The following is a 21400-nucleotide window of genomic DNA, read 5'->3' as shown; positions in this document are numbered from 1 at the left end:
AGCCTTCGGGCAGATGGTGGACATCTTTCGGAGACTTGGTGGTGCCTAAGAAGGAATGGAGAAGCTTTGCTAGGAAGGACGTGGAAGTTTTTGGTGGTGGGAGCTGGCGAGAGGAAAGGACAGGGAGCGGGGGTCAGTGTGTTCCTCAGGACCCTTCCCCTACCCGGAGTCCGCACCCAAGAAAAGTGTAGAACCTCCAGGACACTCAGTAACTCTGCTCCTGAGAGACGGAGACACAGGTGAACCAAGACATTCACAGGCTGAGCTCCATGAGATGGAGAGGGGACATTGAGAGAACTGTCCCAGCTGAGCCAAGGGAAGTAGAACAGGGCAGACTGGGAATGGGAGCTCTAAAATGGGAGGTGTAGCCAATCCTAAGGAAAGGTGGTTTCGCCTTGGCCGGGGAAGACCGGAGAGGGAGCTCCAGCCGGACACGTGGATCCTTCACAAGGAGAGACCAAACCATCTCCACTTGGACCGAGGGACCAATGATGGGAGAGGTCCTACCCCAGTAGAATTAGATCACCTACCCTAGCATGAGTTCCTCGAGTTAGAACCAACTCCATTGGCAAAAGTAGAGAATGGAGAAGGTGAGATGTTTAGTGAAACATCCTGCAGGAGATGAGGTCCAACCTGGGTAAACCGGGCAAGGTTATGCCCCACCAAGTTAAGGAGCAGAGGGTGGCACCACAGGGCGCGACCTCCTCACCCACCCTCCTGCCGTCTGCTGGGAAAATGGGGCGGCCCTGGAATCTCAGCTGGGGCAGGGAGAGAAGGAGGGATGGGATGGACCTCCAAGGCAGCCTTGCACTGCCGGGTGACCTCCTGCCTTCCCCGCTGGGCAGTGGAGGCAGCATCCGCGGGTGGCAGGGAACTTCCAGAATCCGAGCTGGAGAACGGGGCGGGGGGGGGCAAGACTTCCCGTTGAAACCATCAGCCCCCCCAAAATGCATCACACAAACCTCATCTATTGCAATAAACTGTCTCCAAAGCACCAGGCAGCAACATCATCTTACAGCTGCTCACAACATTGCCCTCAGAAAGCAGTAATAATAAAAACATTAAAACTCTAGAAAAACAACTTTTATTTTCACTTTCAAAATACATAGATTAAAAATTAAAAATCACGATAGCGTAAAAAAATGATGAACACTTATACTCTAAACACACAATATGCGTGGTTTCCTGTGACTGGACATGAGCTACAAAGATTGAACCCTGAGTAAGGCTTTGCTTCTGTCACACTCTCCCACCACACTAGACTGAAGGGCCCCAACCCAAAACATTGCATGTCCATTCCCTCTGCAGATGCTGCCTGCCTCACTCGGTTTTTTAAGAGCTTGAAAAAATGTAGCATGCAAACAGGCACTTTGGAGCACCAAGCCCACACTGACCGTTGATCACGTGTTCTACGTTATCCCACTTTCTCATCCGCTCCCTGCATGCCAGGCCAATTAACCCATAAAGTGGCCTGTCTTTGGATGTGAGAGGAAGCAGGAGCAGCCGGAGGAAACCCATGGTGAAACCACAGGGAGATTGTGCAAACACACACACACACAGGATCGAGCCAGGGTGTCTGGCACGGTTGGCGGCAGCTCTACTGCTGCACCAGTGCTGTCCCGGCACTTTGTGTTTTACTGTGCAAGACTTTGCCCCTCGTCACACTATCTCAAGACACCAGCTCTCGGGAACGCTCACTTCCACTGGCCATGGAGCTGTGGCCTGTGCGTGGGGAGGATTGTGGCCGTTACTCTTAAACATGGCCCGTGACACTCCAGTTCTGGTGAAGTCATTCTTTTTTACTTAAGGAGATTAAGCTCAGGGATAGACCTGCAAAACCTATGCCCAAAACCCATCAGTTCTGAGTCTATACCTGTCCTGATACCAACCCCAACTGGCAAAGGGTTTGACCATGGCCTAGGGTAGATGGAGGTTGTTTTTTAAACTAACCACTGTATCTACCCCCCTCATAATGATATAGATTTCATGGGTCACCTCTCAGCCTCCTTCCCTCCAGCAGTAGAGATGGTGATCGGGACTAGTTTGCTTCCTGCACTTCGGTTTAGTTTAGAGATACAGCATGGAAATAGGCCCTTCGGCCCACCGGGCTCCCGCCGACCAGCGATCCCCGCACATTAACACTATCCTACACCCACTAGGGACAATTTTTACATTTACTAAGCCAATTAACCAACAAACCTGCACGTCTTTGTAGTGTGGGAGGAAACCAAAGATCACGAAGAAAATCCACGCAAGTCACGGGGAGAACGTGCAAACTCCGTACTGACAGCGCCCGTGGTCGGGATCGAACCCGGGTCTCCGGCGCTGCATAGCAGCAACTCTACCACTGCACCACCTCTCGCAATGTTTCTACGATTCCGGTGAAATAGGGTGGCACAGTGGTGCAGCTGGTAGAGCCACTGCCTCCCAACACCGGAGACCCAGGTTCGATCCTGACCTAGGCTGCTGCCTGTGTGTGGAGTTTGCACGTTCTCCCTGTGGCCAAGTGAGTTTATTCCGGGTGGTCCGGCTTCTTCCCGCATCCCAAAGATGTGCGGCTTTGTAAGCTAATTGGCCCTCTGTCAATTGCCCCCTAGTGAAGGAGTGGAAGAGACTGTGGAATAGCATAAAACTAGTGTGATGGGTGATCAATGGTCGGCGTGGACTCAGTGGCCTGTTCCCTTGATGTATCTTTTAATCAATCAATGCAGCTCTGGGATAGAGCTGCCATAACTCTGTGGACCAGCTCAGTTCCTACCCGTTCCAACTCTGCAGGGGAATAGTGAGGCTGTGAAAATACTGTGAAACTCAACCCATCACGTTCCAGTTTTAATGAACGATCTCTGAAGAACGTGAATAGGTGAAGTTTCTGACCCATGTTCTCCAGCGATGCTTCCTGACCCGCTGAGTAACTGCACCACTTTATGTCCTTCCTGTTGGGTAAACCAGCAACTGGAGTTCCTTGTGTCTCTCTTGATGAACAACCATTCTGATCCACTTTAGAGCATCCAACTGACCTTCCCTCCCACCAGACCTGTCCTGACTCCCAGCCCAGAGTAAAGCCTGAGGGAAGGGCCAAACCCGGGGCCTAGTCGCATAGACTGTTCTCCGAGTCGCTGTCAATGTCGGCTTGGTGCTGCAGAGCTCCCCCCGTCTGCTCCAGCTCCTGCTCCAGCTCTTGTTCCGAGCTCTCGGCCACTTCCTCGGCTTTGACCGATGCCAGGTGGGGCTTGTGCTGGGGCGAGGCCCCAGCTCCGGGCCGCCACTGCTGCAGGAACGTGTGCGCCGCTTCCTCCAGCAACTGCGAGCACTCGGTCGTGCCCAGCTCGGGGCCGTTCACGCTGATGTGCAGGAGGCTGTCGAGCAGCCCAGCGTCCCGGCAGCGGCCTTCCCTCAGCCGGGCCTCCACCCTACGCAAGGCTCCAGCCGCCCGCTCGTCCCACGCCGGGCCCACGGGTGCCGCCAGCGCCGCCTCAGCCACAGCCGCCAGCCCCGGGTAGGAACGGAGGCGCAGCAGGCGGCGGAGGCTCCACTCGACAGCCGTGGGCCCGGGCTCGGCCAGCGCCGAGGCAGGCAGGCTGGAGCGCCAGGCCCGCAGCTCGGGCTGGAGCCGGGCCCACTCAGCCTGCAGCCGGGCCTCGGCGCCTGCCTCCCCGGGGTGAAAGCGGGAGGCCAGGGCGGCCACCTGGGCCTGCCCGTGGGCTGCCGCTGCCTCGGGGGAGCCTGGCTCGGGCACCAGCAGCGGGTTGAAGATGGCCAGGGCAGCCAGAGGCGAGGCCCCGGCCTCAGGCCCGAGGAAGCGGCGTCGCAGCTCGGCCGCCAGCCCGGCCGTGTAGGCGTCCAGCAGGCTGCGCAGCTCGGCCTGGTCGCGGGCGTCGAGCGGCGGCAGGCCGCAAGCTGACAGGCGGCCGCCGGGCTCCAGGTCGGCCCGCAGGCGGCTCAGCGGCGCCCCGGACTCTGCCGCTTCCCGCAGCCGCTGCAGGGCGATCCGCAGCTCGGCGTCGGGCGGCGCCTGTAGCCCCCTGGCCCGGCGCAGGGCCCGTGTCAGGCCGAGAAGCGCCGCCGCCACCTCCCGCAGGATGTAGAGGCCTCCCGCGGCCCGCGGGGAGCTCAGCTGGGCCCAGAGGCCGCAGGCCGCCGCCTCCACCCCGCCCTGAGCCCGCAGTGCCCGCAGCAGCGCCGGCAGATCCTCGTACGCACCCTCCACCGACGCCTCGACCGACTGGCGGCACCGGCGGCAGGTCCGTCGCAGCCGGCGGAGCAGCGCTGGCCGGAGGAGGCGGCTGGGCGGCGAGACCTCGGCCTCTGCTCCGGGCATGCGGGCGGCCAGGTAAGCCTCGGCCAGGGCGGGCGAACGTTCGAGCAGCTCCCACAGCTGGTACAGCCAGGCCTGGAGCCGGAGCAACGGCCCGCACGCCCCTGCTCCCCCGCGCCCAGTCCCCGCCAGCAGCAGCCGCCGCCCCGGCCACGCCATCCCCAGCAGCCCAGGCCAGCCCTCCTGCAGCCGCGCCGCCGGCTCCTCCTCGCCCGCCTGCTCGGCCACCAGCCAGGCCAGGCGGCTGCCCTCCAGCTCCGCGCGGCCCAGGGCGCGGCTCACCGCCCCGGCCACCTCCTCACCCGAGTCCCAGGCTCTGGTGCGGCCTACCTCGGCGAAGAGTAAGCTCCACGTCACCTCCTTGGAGTCGGGATCCACGTACTGCACGAAGCCGAGCAGCGCGGAGTCAACGCCGGCCCCGACCTCCGCGTCGCTCCTCTCGCACAGCAGCCCGAAGTGAGCGGCACGCCGGAGGCCCAGCAGCACGCGCCTGTGCACGGCGCAGCCCAGCGCGCGGAAGACGCGGCACAGCGTAGCGGCGCGCCGGAAGTGCGTGGGCGTGGCGCCTAGCAACCGCAGCGCGGGGCGTAGCTTTGCAGTTGGCAGCCCCTCCCTCGCCAGCCAATAGGCGGCCTGGAAAAGGGCGCGCAACGAGGCCGCTTCCTGCTGTCCGCTCCGGGCCAGTTGGCGTGCGGACAGGCGGCCCGACAGCTCGGCGCGGACCGCAGCTCCATGCTGCTGCGACTCGGCGTGGGCCTGCAGCGCTGCCTTCTTGTAGCGCACAGCCGGCGTACCATTGAACACCTTGCTCTTGTTCTGCCGGTTGTGGGCGTCGTGGCGCCGACACAGGTAGCAGTACATGCCGCGGCCCTCCTCGTACAACAGCCAGTACACACCCGTGCGCTCGCAGTACGTCAGTTCCCGCTCCCACAGCCAGCGGTGCACGAAGCGGTCGCCGCCACCACGCCGGCCCGGCGCAGTCACCGTGACCGCACTTCCCGTGACGGGGAGCGCGCACCCGCCACGCACGCACTTGTAGTGGGCATGCACGCGCGCTGACTCGTAGTTGGCGAAGACGGCGCGGAAAGCAGCCTCCAGCTCGGCCGCTGCCAGCTGCTGCTGCCGCCGCGAGGGCAGCTCCTCTGGGCCGGCGGTGGCCGCTGGTGCTGGCGGCGGGGACAGGGCACCTGCCTCCGGCTCTGGCTCCGCCGTGTCTGCAGACAGAGAAAGACAGAACAGGGGTTAGTTATTATTGCAGAGAGTTGTGGACGCAGCCCAGACCATCTCAAACCAACATCCCATCCATCGACTCCATCTACACCTCACACTGCCTCAGCATAATCAAGGACCAGTCTCACCCCGGTCACCCCCTCTTCTCCCCTCTCCCATCGGGCAAGAGGTACAAAATGTGTAAAAACGCACACCTCCAGATTTAGGGAGAGTTTCTTCCCGGCTGTTATCAGAAAACTGAACCATTCTATCACAACTGGAGAGCAGTGTTGAACTACTATCTACGTCATTGGGGACCCTCAGATTATCGTTGATCAGACTTGACTTGCTTTACTTTGCACTAAATGTTATTCCTTTATCGTGTATCTACACTCTGTGGACGGCTCGATTGTAATAATATAGTCTTTCTGGTGACTGATTAGCACGCAACAATAACTTCTATAAGTCTGTGCACCTTACATGGCCCATCTTTGCATACCTTGGGTCGCACTGACTCATCATGTGAGGTGTAACGTTTCGTTCATTCAATAAATGATACACAAACATTCTATGTGCAATACATTATAAACAAGCATTCAATAACTTATATAAGTCTACAATACATTATAACAATTAATACATTCCATAAGCCTACAATTAGAACAAAAACCAATGGATTCTATAAATCTACCAACTAATTATAACAAATAATTTGGACAAGTTTACAATATATTTTTTAAATTTCAATGAATTCAACAACCGACGGAAATACTTCTCCCATTTTGTGTATTTTTTTTCAATAAACTTGTCCAACCTCTCCCTACAGCTCAGACCCTTGAAGTTAGAGAAGTCAATGTTCATACCGCTGGGGTGTAAGCTGCCCAAGTGAAATCTGAGGTGCTGCTCCCCCAATTTGCGCTGGGCCTCACTCTGACAATGGAGGAGGCCCAGGACTGAAAGGTCAGTGTGGGAATTGATGGGAATATTTAACTCCCCCTAGCCGATCTCCCGGTTGCTAAACACTTTACCTCCCCCTCCCATTCCCACGCTGAACTTTCTATCCTGGGCCTCCTCCATTGTCAGAGTGAAGACCAATGCAAATTGGGGGAACAGCACCTCATATTTCACTTGGGCAACTTATATTCATAGTATGAATATTGACTTTTTTAACTTCACGAAACCCTTACTTCCCTCTCCATCCCTCCCCCATCCTAGTTCTTTTGACTTGTTTTACAGTCCACCTGATTAAATGTTCCTGATTGTATGCTCTGTTGTCACCCTACTCATTCCCCTCATCAACTCAACGGTGGCCATTCAAAGAAAGTTCAGTATGTCTCCAACAACTTTGACCAATTTCCATAGATGCTCCATGGAAAGAATCCTGTCGGGAAAAATCACAGCTTGGTTTGGGAACAAGTTCATCCCACGACCATAAGGAATTGCAGACAGTTTTGGACGTAACCCAGTCCATCACACAGACCAGACTCCCCACCACTGTCTCCACTTACACTTCACTCTGCCTCAGAAAAGCAGCCACCATATTCAAAAACTTGTCCCACCCTGATTATTCCCTATAGCCTGTATCTGTACTCTGTGGGCGGCTCCATTATAAACATGTATAGTAGAAATACTATAGATACAATATATACAGTGCCCTCCATAATGTTTAGAACAATTAAAAAATCACATGTGGTTAAAGTGCACATTGTCAGATTTTATTAAAGGGTATTTTTACATTTTGGTTTCACTATGTAGAAATTACAGCTGTGTTTATACATAGCCCCCCCATTTCAGGGCAGCATAATGTTTGGGACACATGGCTTCACAGGTGTTTGTAATTGCTCAGGTAATTGCCCCCTTAATGCAGGTATAAGAGAGCTCTCAGCACCTAGTCTTTCCTCCAGTCTTTCCATCATCTTTGGAAACTTTTATTGCTGTTTATCAACATGAGCACCAAAGCTGTGCCAATGAAAGTCAATTAAGCCATTATGAGACTGAGAAACAAGAATAAATTAGGCTTACCAAAATCAACTGTTTGGAACATCATTAAGAAGAAAGAGAGCACTGGTGAGCTTACTAATCGCAAAGGGACTGGCAGTCCAGGGAAGACTTCTGCAGCTGATGACGGAAGAATTCTCTCTATAATAAAGAAAATTCCCCAAATACCTGTCCGACAGATCAGAAACACTCTTCAGGAGTCAGGTGTGGCTTTTCAAAGACCACTGTCCGCAGAAGACTTCATGAACAGAAATACAGAGGCTACACTGCATGTAAACCACTGGTTAGCTGCAAAACTAGGATGGCCAGGTAACGGTTTGCCAAGAAGTACTTAAAAGAGCAACCACAGTCCTGGGAAAAAGCCTTGTGGACAGATGAGATAAAGATTAACTTATATCAGTGTGACGGCATGAGCAAAGTGTGGAGGAGAGAAGGAACTGCCCAAGATACAAAGCATACCACCTCATCTGTGAAACACGGTGGTGGGGGGTGTTATGGCCTGGGCATGTATCGTTGCTGAAGGTACTGGCTCACTTATCTTCATTGATGATACAACTGCTGATGGTAGTAGCACAATGAATTCTGACGTGTATAGACGCATCCTATCTGCTCAAGTTCAAACAAATGCCTCAAAACTCATTGGCCAGCAGTTCATTCTACAGCAAGACAATGATCCCAAACATACTGCTAAAGCAACAAAGGAGTTTTTCAAAGCTAAAAAATGGTAAATTCTTGAGTGGCCAAGTCAACCACCCGATCTGAACCCAATTGAGCATGCTGAAGAGAAAACTGAAGGGGGACTAGCCCCTAAAACAAGCATAAGCTAAAGATGGCTGCAATACAGGCCTGGCAGAGCATCACCAGAGAGGACACCCAGCAACTGGTGATGTCCATGAATTGCAGACTTCAAGCAGTCATTGCATGCAAAGGATACAACAAAATACTAAACATGACTATTTCTTTCATTTACATGACATTGCTGTGTCCCAAGCATAATGGTGCCCTGAAATGGAGGGGACTATGTATAAACACTGCTGTAATTTCTACATGGTGAAACCAAGATGTATAAAAATGGCCTTTATTAAAATCTGACAATGTGCACTTTAACCAATACTTTGCCGGCCCAGCCCACAATTGCCAGGCCGTTCCTTCCCCACCTCCAGCACCCACCGGTGTCGGATACTCACGGCCACAAACGGAGCAGGCGAACTTCCTCCTCTTGGCCGTGCCGAAGCTACCGCTCTCAATGGCGTCGCCCCCATAGGCTCCGACGGTGACGGTCAGTCCGACGGGAGGATGCTCGTCCAGGCTGTTGGTCTCGTGCTGGTTAGCGGCTGGTAGCTGTACTTCCTCCCCCAGCAGCCCCTCGGCTTTCTCGGCTTCTTGGGGGTGGTCTCCGAGCCCCCTGGTCTGGGCGGCTGCCGGTGGGGTGGCTGAGGGCAGGGTGCCGCTGGCATGGGAGTACAGGTGGTCCCGCAAGCTTCCCCTGGCAGCAAACCTCTCCCCACAGTAGTGGCAGGAGTAGTGTTTGTGGGACTTGCCCCTCTTGAAGCCGAGGCCGGGGACTTGTAGTCCGCGGGCGGCGGCCGGCGTCGCTCCTGGGCTGCTGTCCTCCCCGAGCGTCGCCACCTCCTGGGTGATGGGCGGCCTGGCGTAGCGGTGCTCGGGAATGTTGGCCACTGGGCCGGAGGGCAGCTGGCCCGGCTGCTCCAAGCCCAGGCCAGGCGGCCCGCTCCGGCCTGCGCTCTGTGCCACCTGCACCTTCTGCGAGCCGGAGATCTGTATGCCGTACAGGTTGGGCGACTGCAGAGGCAGCACCTCGTGGTGGGGACCGAAGAGTGGCCCCCCGTGGCCCGGGTCATGCACCAGGTTGTAGGCGTGCAGGAAGCGGATGCCCTCCTCCAGCCGGCTGGGATCAACCGGCTGCTTCGGCCCCTTGCCCGTGTACATCAGGTGCAGCAGGTAGCTGAAGATGTCCGGCTGGATGTCCACTGGCTGCACCTTGATGTAGTCGCTGTAGGGAACAGGGGTCAGAACAGACGGGTTAGAGAACCGCACAGCGCGCAAACAGGCCCTTCGGCCAACTCCCTATACATGCATGAAAGTGTGCACTTGTCCCACCCCTCCTCCCCGCTCCCGTCCAGCAGACATTGAAAGCGCGCACAACACCTTGAAAGCGCGCACTACCACGACTCAGGAACAGCTTCTTCCCCTGTTATCAGGCTTCTGAACGGTCCTTCGATAAGCTAGGGTACTGTCCGATTCACCTCTACCCCATTGCGGACATTGGACTTTGTCTGTGGAACTGATGTGCTACAATGCAGGGAACTATATTCTGCACTCTGTATCTTCCCCTTTGCTCTCCCTATTGTGCGATTTTGGCTTGATTGTATCCATGTTGGGTAGTTTGTATTGAATTGGATAGCTTTCAAAACAAAATTCCACTTTACCTCGGTACACGTAACAATAATAATAATAATAATAATAATAATAATAAATTTTATTTTTGGGCGCCTTTCAGAAATCTCAAGGACACCTTACAGAGATTAACAGAAATAAAAAACATACAATCAGAATAAAATAAGTAATAAAGACATCACAGAAACACAAATTAAAAACAGAATTCAGTCCAAAAACAAAAAATCAAAAACCAAATGTGAAAAGAGAGCAGCGGCACCTAAAGCGCGCCAGCGTCCACTCTCCCTTCCGACAGCCATCTTGGACAAAGACTAACAGGATTACCTTACAGACAAAAAAAATCATCCCCCCACAATGGATACCACTGTGGGGGAAGGCACAATGTCCAGTTCCCAACCCCAAGTTCACCCAAAGTCAGGCCTATTGAGGCCACCGCAATTGCCTCTACGGAGGCCCGATGCTCCTGGCCGTTCTCACAGGGTGATCTTGCCCCGACGTCGGGAGTCCTCTCAGCGGCTGGGCCACCTGGAACGGCCGCTTCCTAGCTGCAGACCGCGGCTTCCGAAGCCGACAAGGCCGCGCCGGCCTGGAGCTCCCAGGCTCCCGATGTTGAAATCGGCGCCGCAGACCCGCAGCCTGGAGGTGTCGAACACGGCGGACACAGCTCACCGGAGCTCCAGCGCGTCGATCCAACGCCGCGACCCAGGCAAGGCATCGCCTGCGCCGCCACCGAGGCCGAGGTGCTGGGCGGTCCCCGCCAGGAAACGGCGCTCCAAGCCCGCTGGTAGGCCATGAGCATGGGTCGACGGGCAGCCCGGAGAAAAAGCTGCCTCACCAACCAGGTAGGGACCTAGGAGTAAAATTGCCCCCTATCCCCCACATTAAAAAGTCAATTTCTCCAACGGACGAAACAGTGGACTTACTAAAAACTTTGTTAAAAAAAGCGAAGTAAACGGACGGCTGCTGGTTAGCAGCCGCTCCCCAAGATGGCTCCTCCTCCTTATAATAAACATACACCAGTCTGTTTAACCTCCCCTGCAACCTCACCAAAGCCTCCACATTCGTCCTGTACTGGAGCGACCAGAACTGCACACTACTCCAAATTATATGTCCAATTTCTAAACACTAAACTCCCCCTCCCATACTGACCTTTCCCTCCTGGGCCTACTCCAATGTCAGAGTGAGGCCTATACAATTTGGAGGAACCACATATTTTGCTTGGGCAGCTTACACCCGATCGGTTTGATATTGATTTCTCTAACTTTGTGACCCTTGCTTTCCCTCTCTCTGTCTCTCTGTCCCTCCCCCATCCTAGTTCTCTGACTAGTTTCATTTTCCACCTGATGAAATATTACTGATTGTTAGCTATGGGGAAGGTGACAACAAGGCATACAATGTACCAATCTTTATTTCTTTATCATTGTCCTCTTTGATCTGTGCTTTCACACCTTACCCTACCATATCTATATGTCTCCCTCTCCCCTGACTCTCAATCTAAAGAAGGGTCTCGAACCAAAACTTCACCCATTCCTTCTCTCCAGAGATGCTGCCTGTCCCGCTGAGTTGCTCCAGCATTTTGTGTCTATCTTATGTGTCCAATTCATTAGCTCTTCCTGATCTTCCAGAGCAGCCGACCAGCGGAGAGTGAGTGAGGAAGGGGGTGAGGATGCCATGTACCTAGACTGATGGATGAAGATCATCTTGAAGTAGTTGGAGAAGGCAGCCAGCACGGCCCGGTGGGCCTTGAAATGGATGTCTCCCACGGCCACGGTGCAGTCACACAGGAAGCCAAACTCCCGCTGCACGTTCAGCTGCTGCAGCAGCACCACGCTGTGATTGGCCACGTCCATGCCCTCACCCTGCAGAGGAACAAAACCCACAATCAATACCGGCCCCACCCCCCTTTACATTTCACTCCTCTTTCAAACCTTTTTAGTTTAGAAATACAGCGTGGAAACAGGTCCTTTGGCCCACCGGGTCCACGCTGACTAACGCAATCCCACACACTAGGGACAATCCCGAATCTTTACCCATGCCAATTAACCTACAAACCTATAGCCGGAAACCAGAGCACCCGGGGAAAACCCGCGCTGTCACAGGAAGGACGTACAGACTCCGCACAGACAGCACCCATAGTCAGGATCGAACCAGGGTCTCTGGTGCTGTGAGGCAGCAACACTACCGCTGCGCCACCGTGCTGCATTTCCTCTCCTTATATAGGTTCACCAGAATAAGCAGACTGTCGGGTTGCGTCACAGCTTGGTTTGGGAACAGCTCTGCCCAAGAACACAAGTAATTGTCAAGAGTTGTGGATGTGGCCTAGTCCATCTCACAGGCCAGACGTCCCATCATTGACACACACCATCCCACCCCCCATCAGGCTATTACACACTACAACCTCCAAATAGGCTCTGAACTACAGACTCAGGGCACATTATTTTAGTGTAAGAAGAAACTGCAGATGCTGGTTTAAACCGAAGATACACAAAAAGCTGGGGTAACTCAGCGGGACATGCAGCATCTATCTCCACACAGACAGCACCCAACATAATCAAAGTTTTGTCCCACCCCGTTCATTCCTTCTTCGCCCGCTCCCGTCCGGCAGAAGGTACAGAAGCTTGAAAGCGCGCACCACCAGACTCAGGAACAACTTTTTTCCCCTCTGTTATCAGGCTTCTAAATGGCCCTTCCATAAGCTAGGGTCCTGCCTGAATCACATCTACCCCTATGTGGACTGTGGAGCTCATACGCTGCAAAGCTGAGAACTATATTCTAGCCCACTTCTACGGAGGTACAGTGAGGTAGAGGTTCAATGAAAATCTTGCTTGCAGCAGATTCACTGGCACATAGACAACATAGAAAATAGATGGAAGACACAAAATGCTGAAGTAACTCAGCGGGTGAGGCAGCATCTCTGGAGAAGGAATGGGCGATGTTTTAGGTCAAGACCCTTCTTCAGACTGATGTCAGGGGAGGGGGCGGGACAAAGATAGAATGTAGTCGGAGATAATAAGACTAGTGGGAGAACTGGGAAGAGGGAGGGGATGGAGAGAGAGAGAAACCAAGGGCTATCTGAAGTTAGAGAAGTCAACGTCATACCACTGAGGTAGTTTACACCCCAGCGGTATGAATATTGACTTCTCTAATTTCAGGTAGCCCTTGCTTTCTCTCTCCATCCCCTTCCCAGTTTTCCCACTAGTCTTACTATCTCCGACTACATTATCTTTGTCCCGCCCCCTCCCCTTCTCTGAAGAAGGGTCCCGACCCGAAACGTCTCCACAGATGTTCCCTGGCCAGCTGAGTTACTCCAGCATTTTGTGTCTTTTTTATAAACCTTGTGTCACGATACAAAAACATAAATTACACAGAAATTCTACAGAACGGTGAAAAGAAAATGATTGAGCAAGAAAATTAGCAAGACGTTGGTACAAAAATACACAGTTAGAAAACAAGTTTGGGCCCATATCTGAGGACAGATATGCTGTCAACGGAGGGGGTCCAGAGGTTTACGGGGATGATTCCGGGGATGTTTGGGTTAACATGCGATGAGCATTTTACAGCACAGGGCCTGGAGTTTAGAAGGATGAGGGGGTACCTCATTGAAACTTGGATAGGTCCTGCAGATACTGGTTTACACCGAAAACCAGGGAGCAGGGAGGTTCTACTGCAGTTGTACGGGGTCTTGGTGAGACCACACCTGGAGTATTGCATACAGTTTTGGTCTCCTAATCTGAGGAAAGACATTATTGCCAGAGAGGGAGTACAGAGAAGGTTCACCAGACTAATTCCTGGGATGTCAGGCCTTTCATATGAAGAAAGACTGGATAGACTCGGCTTGTACTCGCTAGAATTTAGAAGATTGAGGGGGGGATCTTATAGAAACTTACAAAATTCTTAAGGGGTTGGACAGGCTAGATGCAGGAAGATTGTTCCCGATGTTGGAGAAGTCGAGAACAAGGGCTCACAGTTTAAGGATAAGGGGGAAATCTTTTAGGACCGAGATGAGAAAAACACTTTTCACACAGAGAGTGGTGAATCTCTGGAATTCACTGCCACAGAAGGTAGTTGAGGCCAGTTCATTAGCTATATTTCAGAGGGAGTTAGATGTGGCCCTTGTGGCTAAAGGGATCAGGGGGTATGGAGAGAAGGCAGGTACAGGATACTGAGTTGGATGATCAGCCATGATCATATTGAATGGCGGCGCAGGCTCAAAGGGCCGCATGGCCTACTCCTGCACCTATTTTCTATGTTTCTATGAAAATAGACACAACATTTTGATGTAACTCAGCAGGTCAGGCAGCATCGCTGGAAAAACAGGATAGGTGACCCTTCTTCAGACTGAAATTTACCAGATAGTGAAAGGCCTGGAGAGTGGATGCGGAGAGGATGTTTCCACGAGTGGGAGACTCTAGGACCAGAGGGCCCAGCCTCAGAATAAAAGGACGCACCTTTAGAAAAGAGATGAGGAATTTCTTGAGTGAATGGGGTTTAGAAGAAAAGCCTCTTAAATACCACTATATCTGCCTCCACTACCACTCCTGGCAGCATGTTCCTGGCACACACCACCCTATGTATAAAAATAGACTTGCCCTGCACATCTCCTTTAAACTTTGCCCCTCTCACCTTAAAGCTGTGCTCTAGTCTTTTACATTTCCATCCTGCAAAAAGAAGTTCTGTCTACCCTATCTATGCCGACCAAAATGTTATATATTTCTATCAGGTCTCCCGCAAATACAACACATAATCCTCCGCCTTTTCCGCCACCTCCAACGTGACCCCACCACTCGCCACATCTTCCCATCTCCCCCCATGTCTGCCTTCCGCAAAGACCGCTCCCTCCGCAACTCCCTTGTCAATTCTTCCCTTCCCTCCCGTACCACCTCCTCCCCAGGCACTTTCCATTGCAACCGCAAGAAATGCAACACCTGTCCCTTCACCTCCCCCATCGACTCCATTCAAGGACCCAAGCAGTCGTTCCAGGTGCGACAAAGGTTCACCTGTATCTCCTCCAACCTCATCTACTGCATCCGCTGCTCTAGATGTCAGCTGATCTACATCGGGGAGAATAAGCGTAGGTTGGGCGATCGTTTCGCCGAACACCTCCGCTCAGTCCGCAATAACCAACCTGACCTCCCGGTGGCTCAGCACTTCAACTCCCCCTCCCATTCCCAATCCGACCTCTCTGTCCTGGATCTCCTCCATTGCCAGAGTGAGCAACACTGGAAATTGGAGGAACAGCACCTCATATTCCGCCTGGGCAGTTTGCATCCTAATGGCATTAACGTTGAATTCTCCCAATTTTGCTAGCCCTTGCTGTCTCCTCCCCTTCCTTAACCCTCGAGCTGTCTCCTCCCATCCTCCCGTCCTCGGGCTCCTCCTCCTCCCTTTTTCCTTCCTTCTCCCTCCCACCCCCCATCAGTCTGAAGAAGGGTTTGGGCCCGAAACGTCGCCTATTTCCTTCGCTCCATAGATGTTGCTGCACCCGCTGAGTTTCTCCAGCAATTTTGTGTACCTCCCTCAATCTTTGTCTGGTTAGCTTTTTCAGTGTGTCTTGGTCCAATTAACAACAATAAACCAATGCCAATACATCCTTACTAGACTTTTTCTTTTTATGCCCCTATAGAAGAGGGGTCTATTGAGGGAGTGCAGCGTAGGTTTACAAGGTTAATTCCCGGGATGGCGGGACTGTCACATGCTGAGAGAATGGAGCGGCTGGGTTTGTACACTCTGGAGTTCAGAAGGATGAGAGGAGATCTTGTTGAAACATATAAGATTGTTAAGGGGTTGGACAGGCTAGAGGCAGGAAACATGTTCCCGATGTTGGGGGAGTCCAGAACCAGGGGGTCACAGTTTAAAAATAAGGAGTAAGCCATTTAGAACGGAGACGAGGAAACACTTTTTCTCACAGAGAGTGGTGAGTCTGTGGAATTCTCTGCCTCAGAGGACGGAGGAGGCAGGTTCTCTGAATACTTTCAAGAGAAAGCTAGATAGGGCTCTTAAAGATAGCGGAGTCAGGGGATATGGGGAGAAAGCAGGAACTGATTGGGGATGATAAGTCATGATCACATTGAATGGCGGTGCTGGCTCGATGGGTCGAATGGCCTACTCCTGTACCTATTGTCTATTGGGTCGGTAACCTGCGGACCACGGGCCGAATCCAGCCTGCAGTAGTTTTTTTTCCCCTCAATCATCCGGCCCGCAGACGTCCGCCATCTCCGGTATCTGGAATGTCTAAGAAAGAACTGCAGATGCTGGAAAAATTGAAGGTAGAAAAAAATGCTGGAGTGAATCCTGCGCAAATCCGCCGGCATGGCAGCACACCTTGTGTGTCTGGGCTTCACTGTCGGAATCGGGGTTGTCAGGAGGCCGGGGACGAGTGAGTGTGATATTTGATCTCAGTGCTCCGGGTGACGTCCTCGAAGGGGCGAGATCTATGTGAACCCGTGATTTGATGCCTGCCATCCGGGGCGGGAGCCATGTGCACACGTGATAGATGTGGCCCGCCACCGCTCACGGACATATGTCCTGGCCCCTTGGCCGACCCCTGCTATAGAAGATCTTAGTCTTCCACACTCCCATCCTTAGCTTTACTGCTATGTCTGCCAACTTTATAAGCTTCTTCCTTGGGTTAACACTTTCAATTGGCAGACACACTTGGGCCTCTGTTCCATTGGATTTTTGTGCATAAAGGTGATATTAGTTTTTCTGAAAATCGGATCATATTATTTTACCCAGGATGCGGGAATCAAAAACCAGAGGGCGTAAGTATAAGGTGAGAGGGGAAAGATTTGATAGGAACCTAAGGGGCACTATTTTTACAGAGAGTGGTGGGTATATGGAGCGATCTGCCAGAAGAGGTAGTTGAGGAAGGTATTATAACAATATTTTAAAGACCCTTGGACAGATACATGGATAGGAAAGGTATATCGGTAGTAAGGAAGGCAAATTCAATGCTAGCATTTATATCAAGAGGAGTGGAATACAAAATGGAGATGTAATGCTCCATAAAGCGCTGGTAGGCCGTATTTGGGGTACTGTGAGCAAATGTGGACTCCATATCTGAGGAAGGATGTACTGGCTCTGGAGAGGGTCAAGAGGTGGTTTACAAGAATGATTCCAGGAATGAGTGGGTTAGCATTTGATGAGAGTTTGACAGCACGGGGCCTCTATTCGCTGGAGTTTAGAAGGTTTAGAAGGTTAGACCTCATTGAAACTTACAGAACAATGATAGGCATAGATAGAGTAGATGTGGAAAGAATGTTTCCACTGGCGGGAGAGTCTTGGACCAGGGCTCATAGTCTCAGAATTAAAGGACGCTATTTTAGAAAGGAGGTGAGGAGAAACTTCTTTAGTCAGAGGGTAGTTAATCTGGGGAACTCAATACCACAGAGGACTGTGGAGGTCAAGTCAGTGGATATTTTAAGGCAGAGGTAGACAAGTTATTGATTAGAACCGTGTCAAGGTTTATGGGGAGAAGGCAGGAAAATGGGATTAGGTGGTAGAGATCAGTCATGATTGAATGGGCCGAATGGCCTAATTCTACCTCTAGGACTTGTGGATGGAGGGATACGGGCAGACAGATGGGACTAGTGTAGATGGGGCATGTTTGTCAGCATGGACGCTGTTGAGCCAAAGGGGCAATTTCCATACTGTATAACTCTTATACCACCATCATTTGCCAGCCAAACAAGGGCCTCTGTTCTTGTTGGTTCTTTGTGCTTTTGGTAAATTATTGTCTGCACTTTGTGAAATCTAACTCTACCAATCTAACGACATCCCTCTCAATCAACCACAACCAGTTCTCCTCTCATTCCTTCACCGATTATTTTATTTATATAGATCTCAGCCCATCACAGGCTCATCACTTCCTTCCATCCAGTCCATCTTCACGATGCATTGCATCAGGAAGGCTGGAGTTATCGTCAAGGGTGCCTGGCCACCCTGGTCAATCCCTTTTTACCTCTTGCACCTTTTGGAGGAGATATTGGGATCTTGAAAGCTCAGATATCCAGACTTATTCCCCAAAGCTAACAGACTACTGAACAACCACCTCACTTATACCCCTTCCTAGAGGTGCTGCCACATACTCTTAACTTTTCCTCATTCTGCTGCAATTTCAAGCTTACAGGAGCAGAATTTGACCATCCGCCATTCAATCATGCCTGATCTCTTTCCTTCTCAACCCCATTTTCCTGCCTTCCCCCCATAACCCCAGACACTAAATAAGATCTACAAATATTGCAATTATTTTTGCACAACTTCAGATTGCTCTATAATCTTTGTACCATTTTGCTGTTGTATATATTGTTGGACTTCACTGCACCGCTGTTTATATGGCAATAAACTAATTGATCAGCTTCCACTCACTTTCAAACTCAATCTAAAAATATTGTATAGCCAGTGATTACTCTTTATCCAAAGCACATGAATTCTTCAAAGAACAATGACAGTCAAACAATGAACATAGGTCTGAAGAGTCTCAACTCAAAACATCACCTATTCTCTCCAGAAATGCTGCCCAAAGATCGCTGCCTGTCCCGCTGAGATACCTCAGCCTTTTGTGTCTATATTTAGTTTAAACCAGCATCTGCAGTTCCTTCCTACACATTTCGTCTGAACCTAGTTTAGTTTATTACCACGTGTACCAATGTACAGTGAAAAGCTGTTGGTTGCGTGCTAACCAGTCAGCTGAAAGACTATACATGATTACAATTGAGCCGTCCAGTGTACAGATACAGGATAAAGGGAATAACGTTTAATGCAAGATAAGTTCCGATTAAAGATAAGCTGAGGTTGTGTGATAAGGTAGATTTTAGCGGTATTTTCATGTCTTTGCTGCCTTTGACGCTCTTCCAGTAGAGGTGGTGGGTTTGGGAGGTGATGGGGTAGTGCGAGACTAACTGTGGTGCCTGGCTAGTTTAGCTTAGAGATACAGTGCGGGAACAGGTCCTTTAGCCCACCGAGTATGCACCGACCAGCGATCCCCGCACACCAGCACTATCCTACACACTTGGGACAATTTACAATCTTTACCGAGGACAAGTAACCTACAAGCCTGTAAGTCTTTGGAGTGTGGGAAGAAACCAGAACACCCGGGAAAACCCAGGGAGAACGCACAAACTCCATACAGTCACCACCCGTAATCAGGATCGAACCCGGGTCTCTGACGCTGTACGGAGTCTGTACATTGGCCCTGTGACCACATGAGTATTTCCCTGGTGCTCCTATTTCCTCCCACACTCCAAAGACGTGCAGGTTTGCAGGTTAATTGGTTTGATTGAAAAAAATGTAAATTGTCCCTAGTGTGTGTCGGATAGTGTTAATGTGCGGGGATCGCTGGTCGGCGCGGACTCGGTGTGCCGAAGGGTCTGTTTCCGCGCTGTTTCTCTAAACTAAATTCTACCACTGCACCACCGTGCAGGCCCATATCACCACGCGAGTGATAGGTGGATACAACTAAGGGGGTTTGATCGGCAGATGGTTGGACAAAGGCCAGAGATGAAGACAAAGTATGAGGCATAATGGTTTCACAGTTGCGAATTGGGCCACTGACAATAATATTTTTTGGTCACATGTACAAAGGTACAATGAAATTATTTGTTTTTAGTTAATAGCCGTTGTATGAAGAATAACTACTCAGGCTTTGGAAACACTGAATGAGTCTGCTTTTTGCAGCAAACAGCTTTCTTTTGATTGTATGATTGTATTTAGTACCAGAAGCTCCTCGAACTGCTTCCACTCTGTGTACCCCTCCCTCCTCACCTTCACCCTCCTCACCACCCCCCACAACCCCCCCCTCACCCCCCTCCCCCCTCCCCACCCCCCCTCATCACCCCACGTCCCCCACCCCCTCCCCCCCACCCCCTTCCCCCCGTCCCCTTTCACCCACTCCCCCCCCTCACCCCCCTCCCCTTTCCTCCCGCACCCACTCACCCTCATCCTCCACCCCTCCCCCACCCCTCCTCACCCACCCCTCCTCATCATCCCCTCCCAACCGCAGCCACTCCCCTCCCCCCTCCTCCCCCCCCCCCTCCCCCTCCCTCACTCCCTCCCCCTCCCCCTCACCCTCCTCTCCCCTGCCCCCTCACCCACCCCCCCCCCCCTCACCCACTCTCCCCCTCACCCACTCGCCCCTCACCCAAGCCCCCCCAGAAATTACTCCCCATCCCCCCCGCCACGCTGCCCTCTATCCCCGCTCCCCTCACCGTGCGGTGCAGGCCCTTCGCTGGGCTGGGCAGGACCTCGGCTGCAGACGCGGCGTGAGCCTTTCCCCGGTATCGGTGACGGAGCCGCGGCCTCTCCCGCGCGGCGTGCGCGCGCGCGCCTAACGGGCTCAGCGGGTGCGCGTGTGACGTCACCGCCCCGACCGGCGGGCGCGCGCACGGCCTGCCGGACACGTCACGTGGTGACGCACACGGCCCAGGGAACGTCACGCTGACGTTCGGCCTGTCGGTGACGTCACCTGAGGATTTCCCCTTAAATGATGTCACTGGAGAGTCAATTACGTCACCGGAGTAACTCTCTACCGTCCCTCATCAATGGCGTCACTGGGGAGCCTCTCTAACCCCGTCAATTATGTCACTAGGGAGCCTCTCTATCCACCACCCCCTCCAATTACGTCACTGGGCAGCACGGTGGCACAGCGGGTAGATTTGCTGCCTCACAGCGCTATGGACCCGGTTTCCATCCCAACTACGGGTGCTGCCTATACATTCTCCCCCTGACCTGCGTGGGTTTTCTCCGGGTGCCCCGGTTTCCTCCCACATCCCGAAGACATGCGGGCCTGTAGGTTAATTGGCTTTTGTAAATTGTCTCTAGGGTACGCGATAGAACTAGTGATAGAGTCATAGAGTGATACAGTGTGGAAACAGGCCCTTCGACCCAACTTGCCCACACAGCACAACAATGTCCCAGCTACACTAGTCCCACTTGCCTTCGTACAGGTGACCGCTGGTCGGCGCGGGCTTATGGGCCGAAGGGCCTGTTTCCATGCTGTATCACTGATCTGAACTAAACTAAATTAGAGGAATCTTCCCACCATCAATTATGACAGAGGAGTAACTGCACAATGTCGATGGGGATAAGGAGACAAAGTACTGGAGTAACTCAGAGGCTCAGGCAGCATCTCTGAGCACATGGGGAATGATCCTCTCATTAATGATGTGTGGTTAGAAAATGGAACTGGATCATTTTATCAACATGTTATTCTATATTCCTCTGACCCTCCTACACATTTCCAACATATCATGATGCCAGCCCCCAGCACAAGGTTGATCTGACAAGTGGCAAGATTCCTTTTCCCCAAAGATGCTGCCTGTAATTAAGGGTCTCGACCCAAAACATCATCTATTCCTTTTCTCCAAAGATGCTGCATGACTCGCTGAGTTACTCCAGCATTTTGTGTCCATCCTAGATCCATAATATCACCACAGTGCCAATTCACCAGAGTGAGAATTGCTG

General features: G+C 52.3%; 1 protein-coding gene across 1 annotated transcript; it reads right to left on the bottom strand.

Annotated features, from left to right (window-relative positions):
- Positions 1–1068: 1068 nt before the first annotated feature.
- Positions 1069–20298, bottom strand: LOC129700078 (uncharacterized). The gene is made up of 4 exons (XM_055640260.1): positions 20146–20298; positions 11618–11799; positions 8710–9536; positions 1069–5529 (listed from the first exon to the last, which is right to left on the bottom strand). Exons 2-4 carry the CDS (start codon positions 11788–11790, stop codon positions 3089–3091), a joined length of 3441 nt encoding a protein of 1146 aa, XP_055496235.1. The 5' UTR covers positions 11791–11799; positions 20146–20298; the 3' UTR covers positions 1069–3088.
- Between the last annotated feature and the right edge of the window lie 1102 nt (positions 20299–21400).

This window comes from Leucoraja erinacea, chromosome 9, assembly GCF_028641065.1.
Source record: "Leucoraja erinacea ecotype New England chromosome 9, Leri_hhj_1, whole genome shotgun sequence".
In the NCBI taxonomy this organism is placed as follows: Eukaryota; Metazoa; Chordata; class Chondrichthyes; order Rajiformes; family Rajidae; genus Leucoraja; species Leucoraja erinaceus.
Note: the sequence above shows the minus strand (reverse complement) of the source record. Positions and strands in the feature narration are given on the sequence as shown.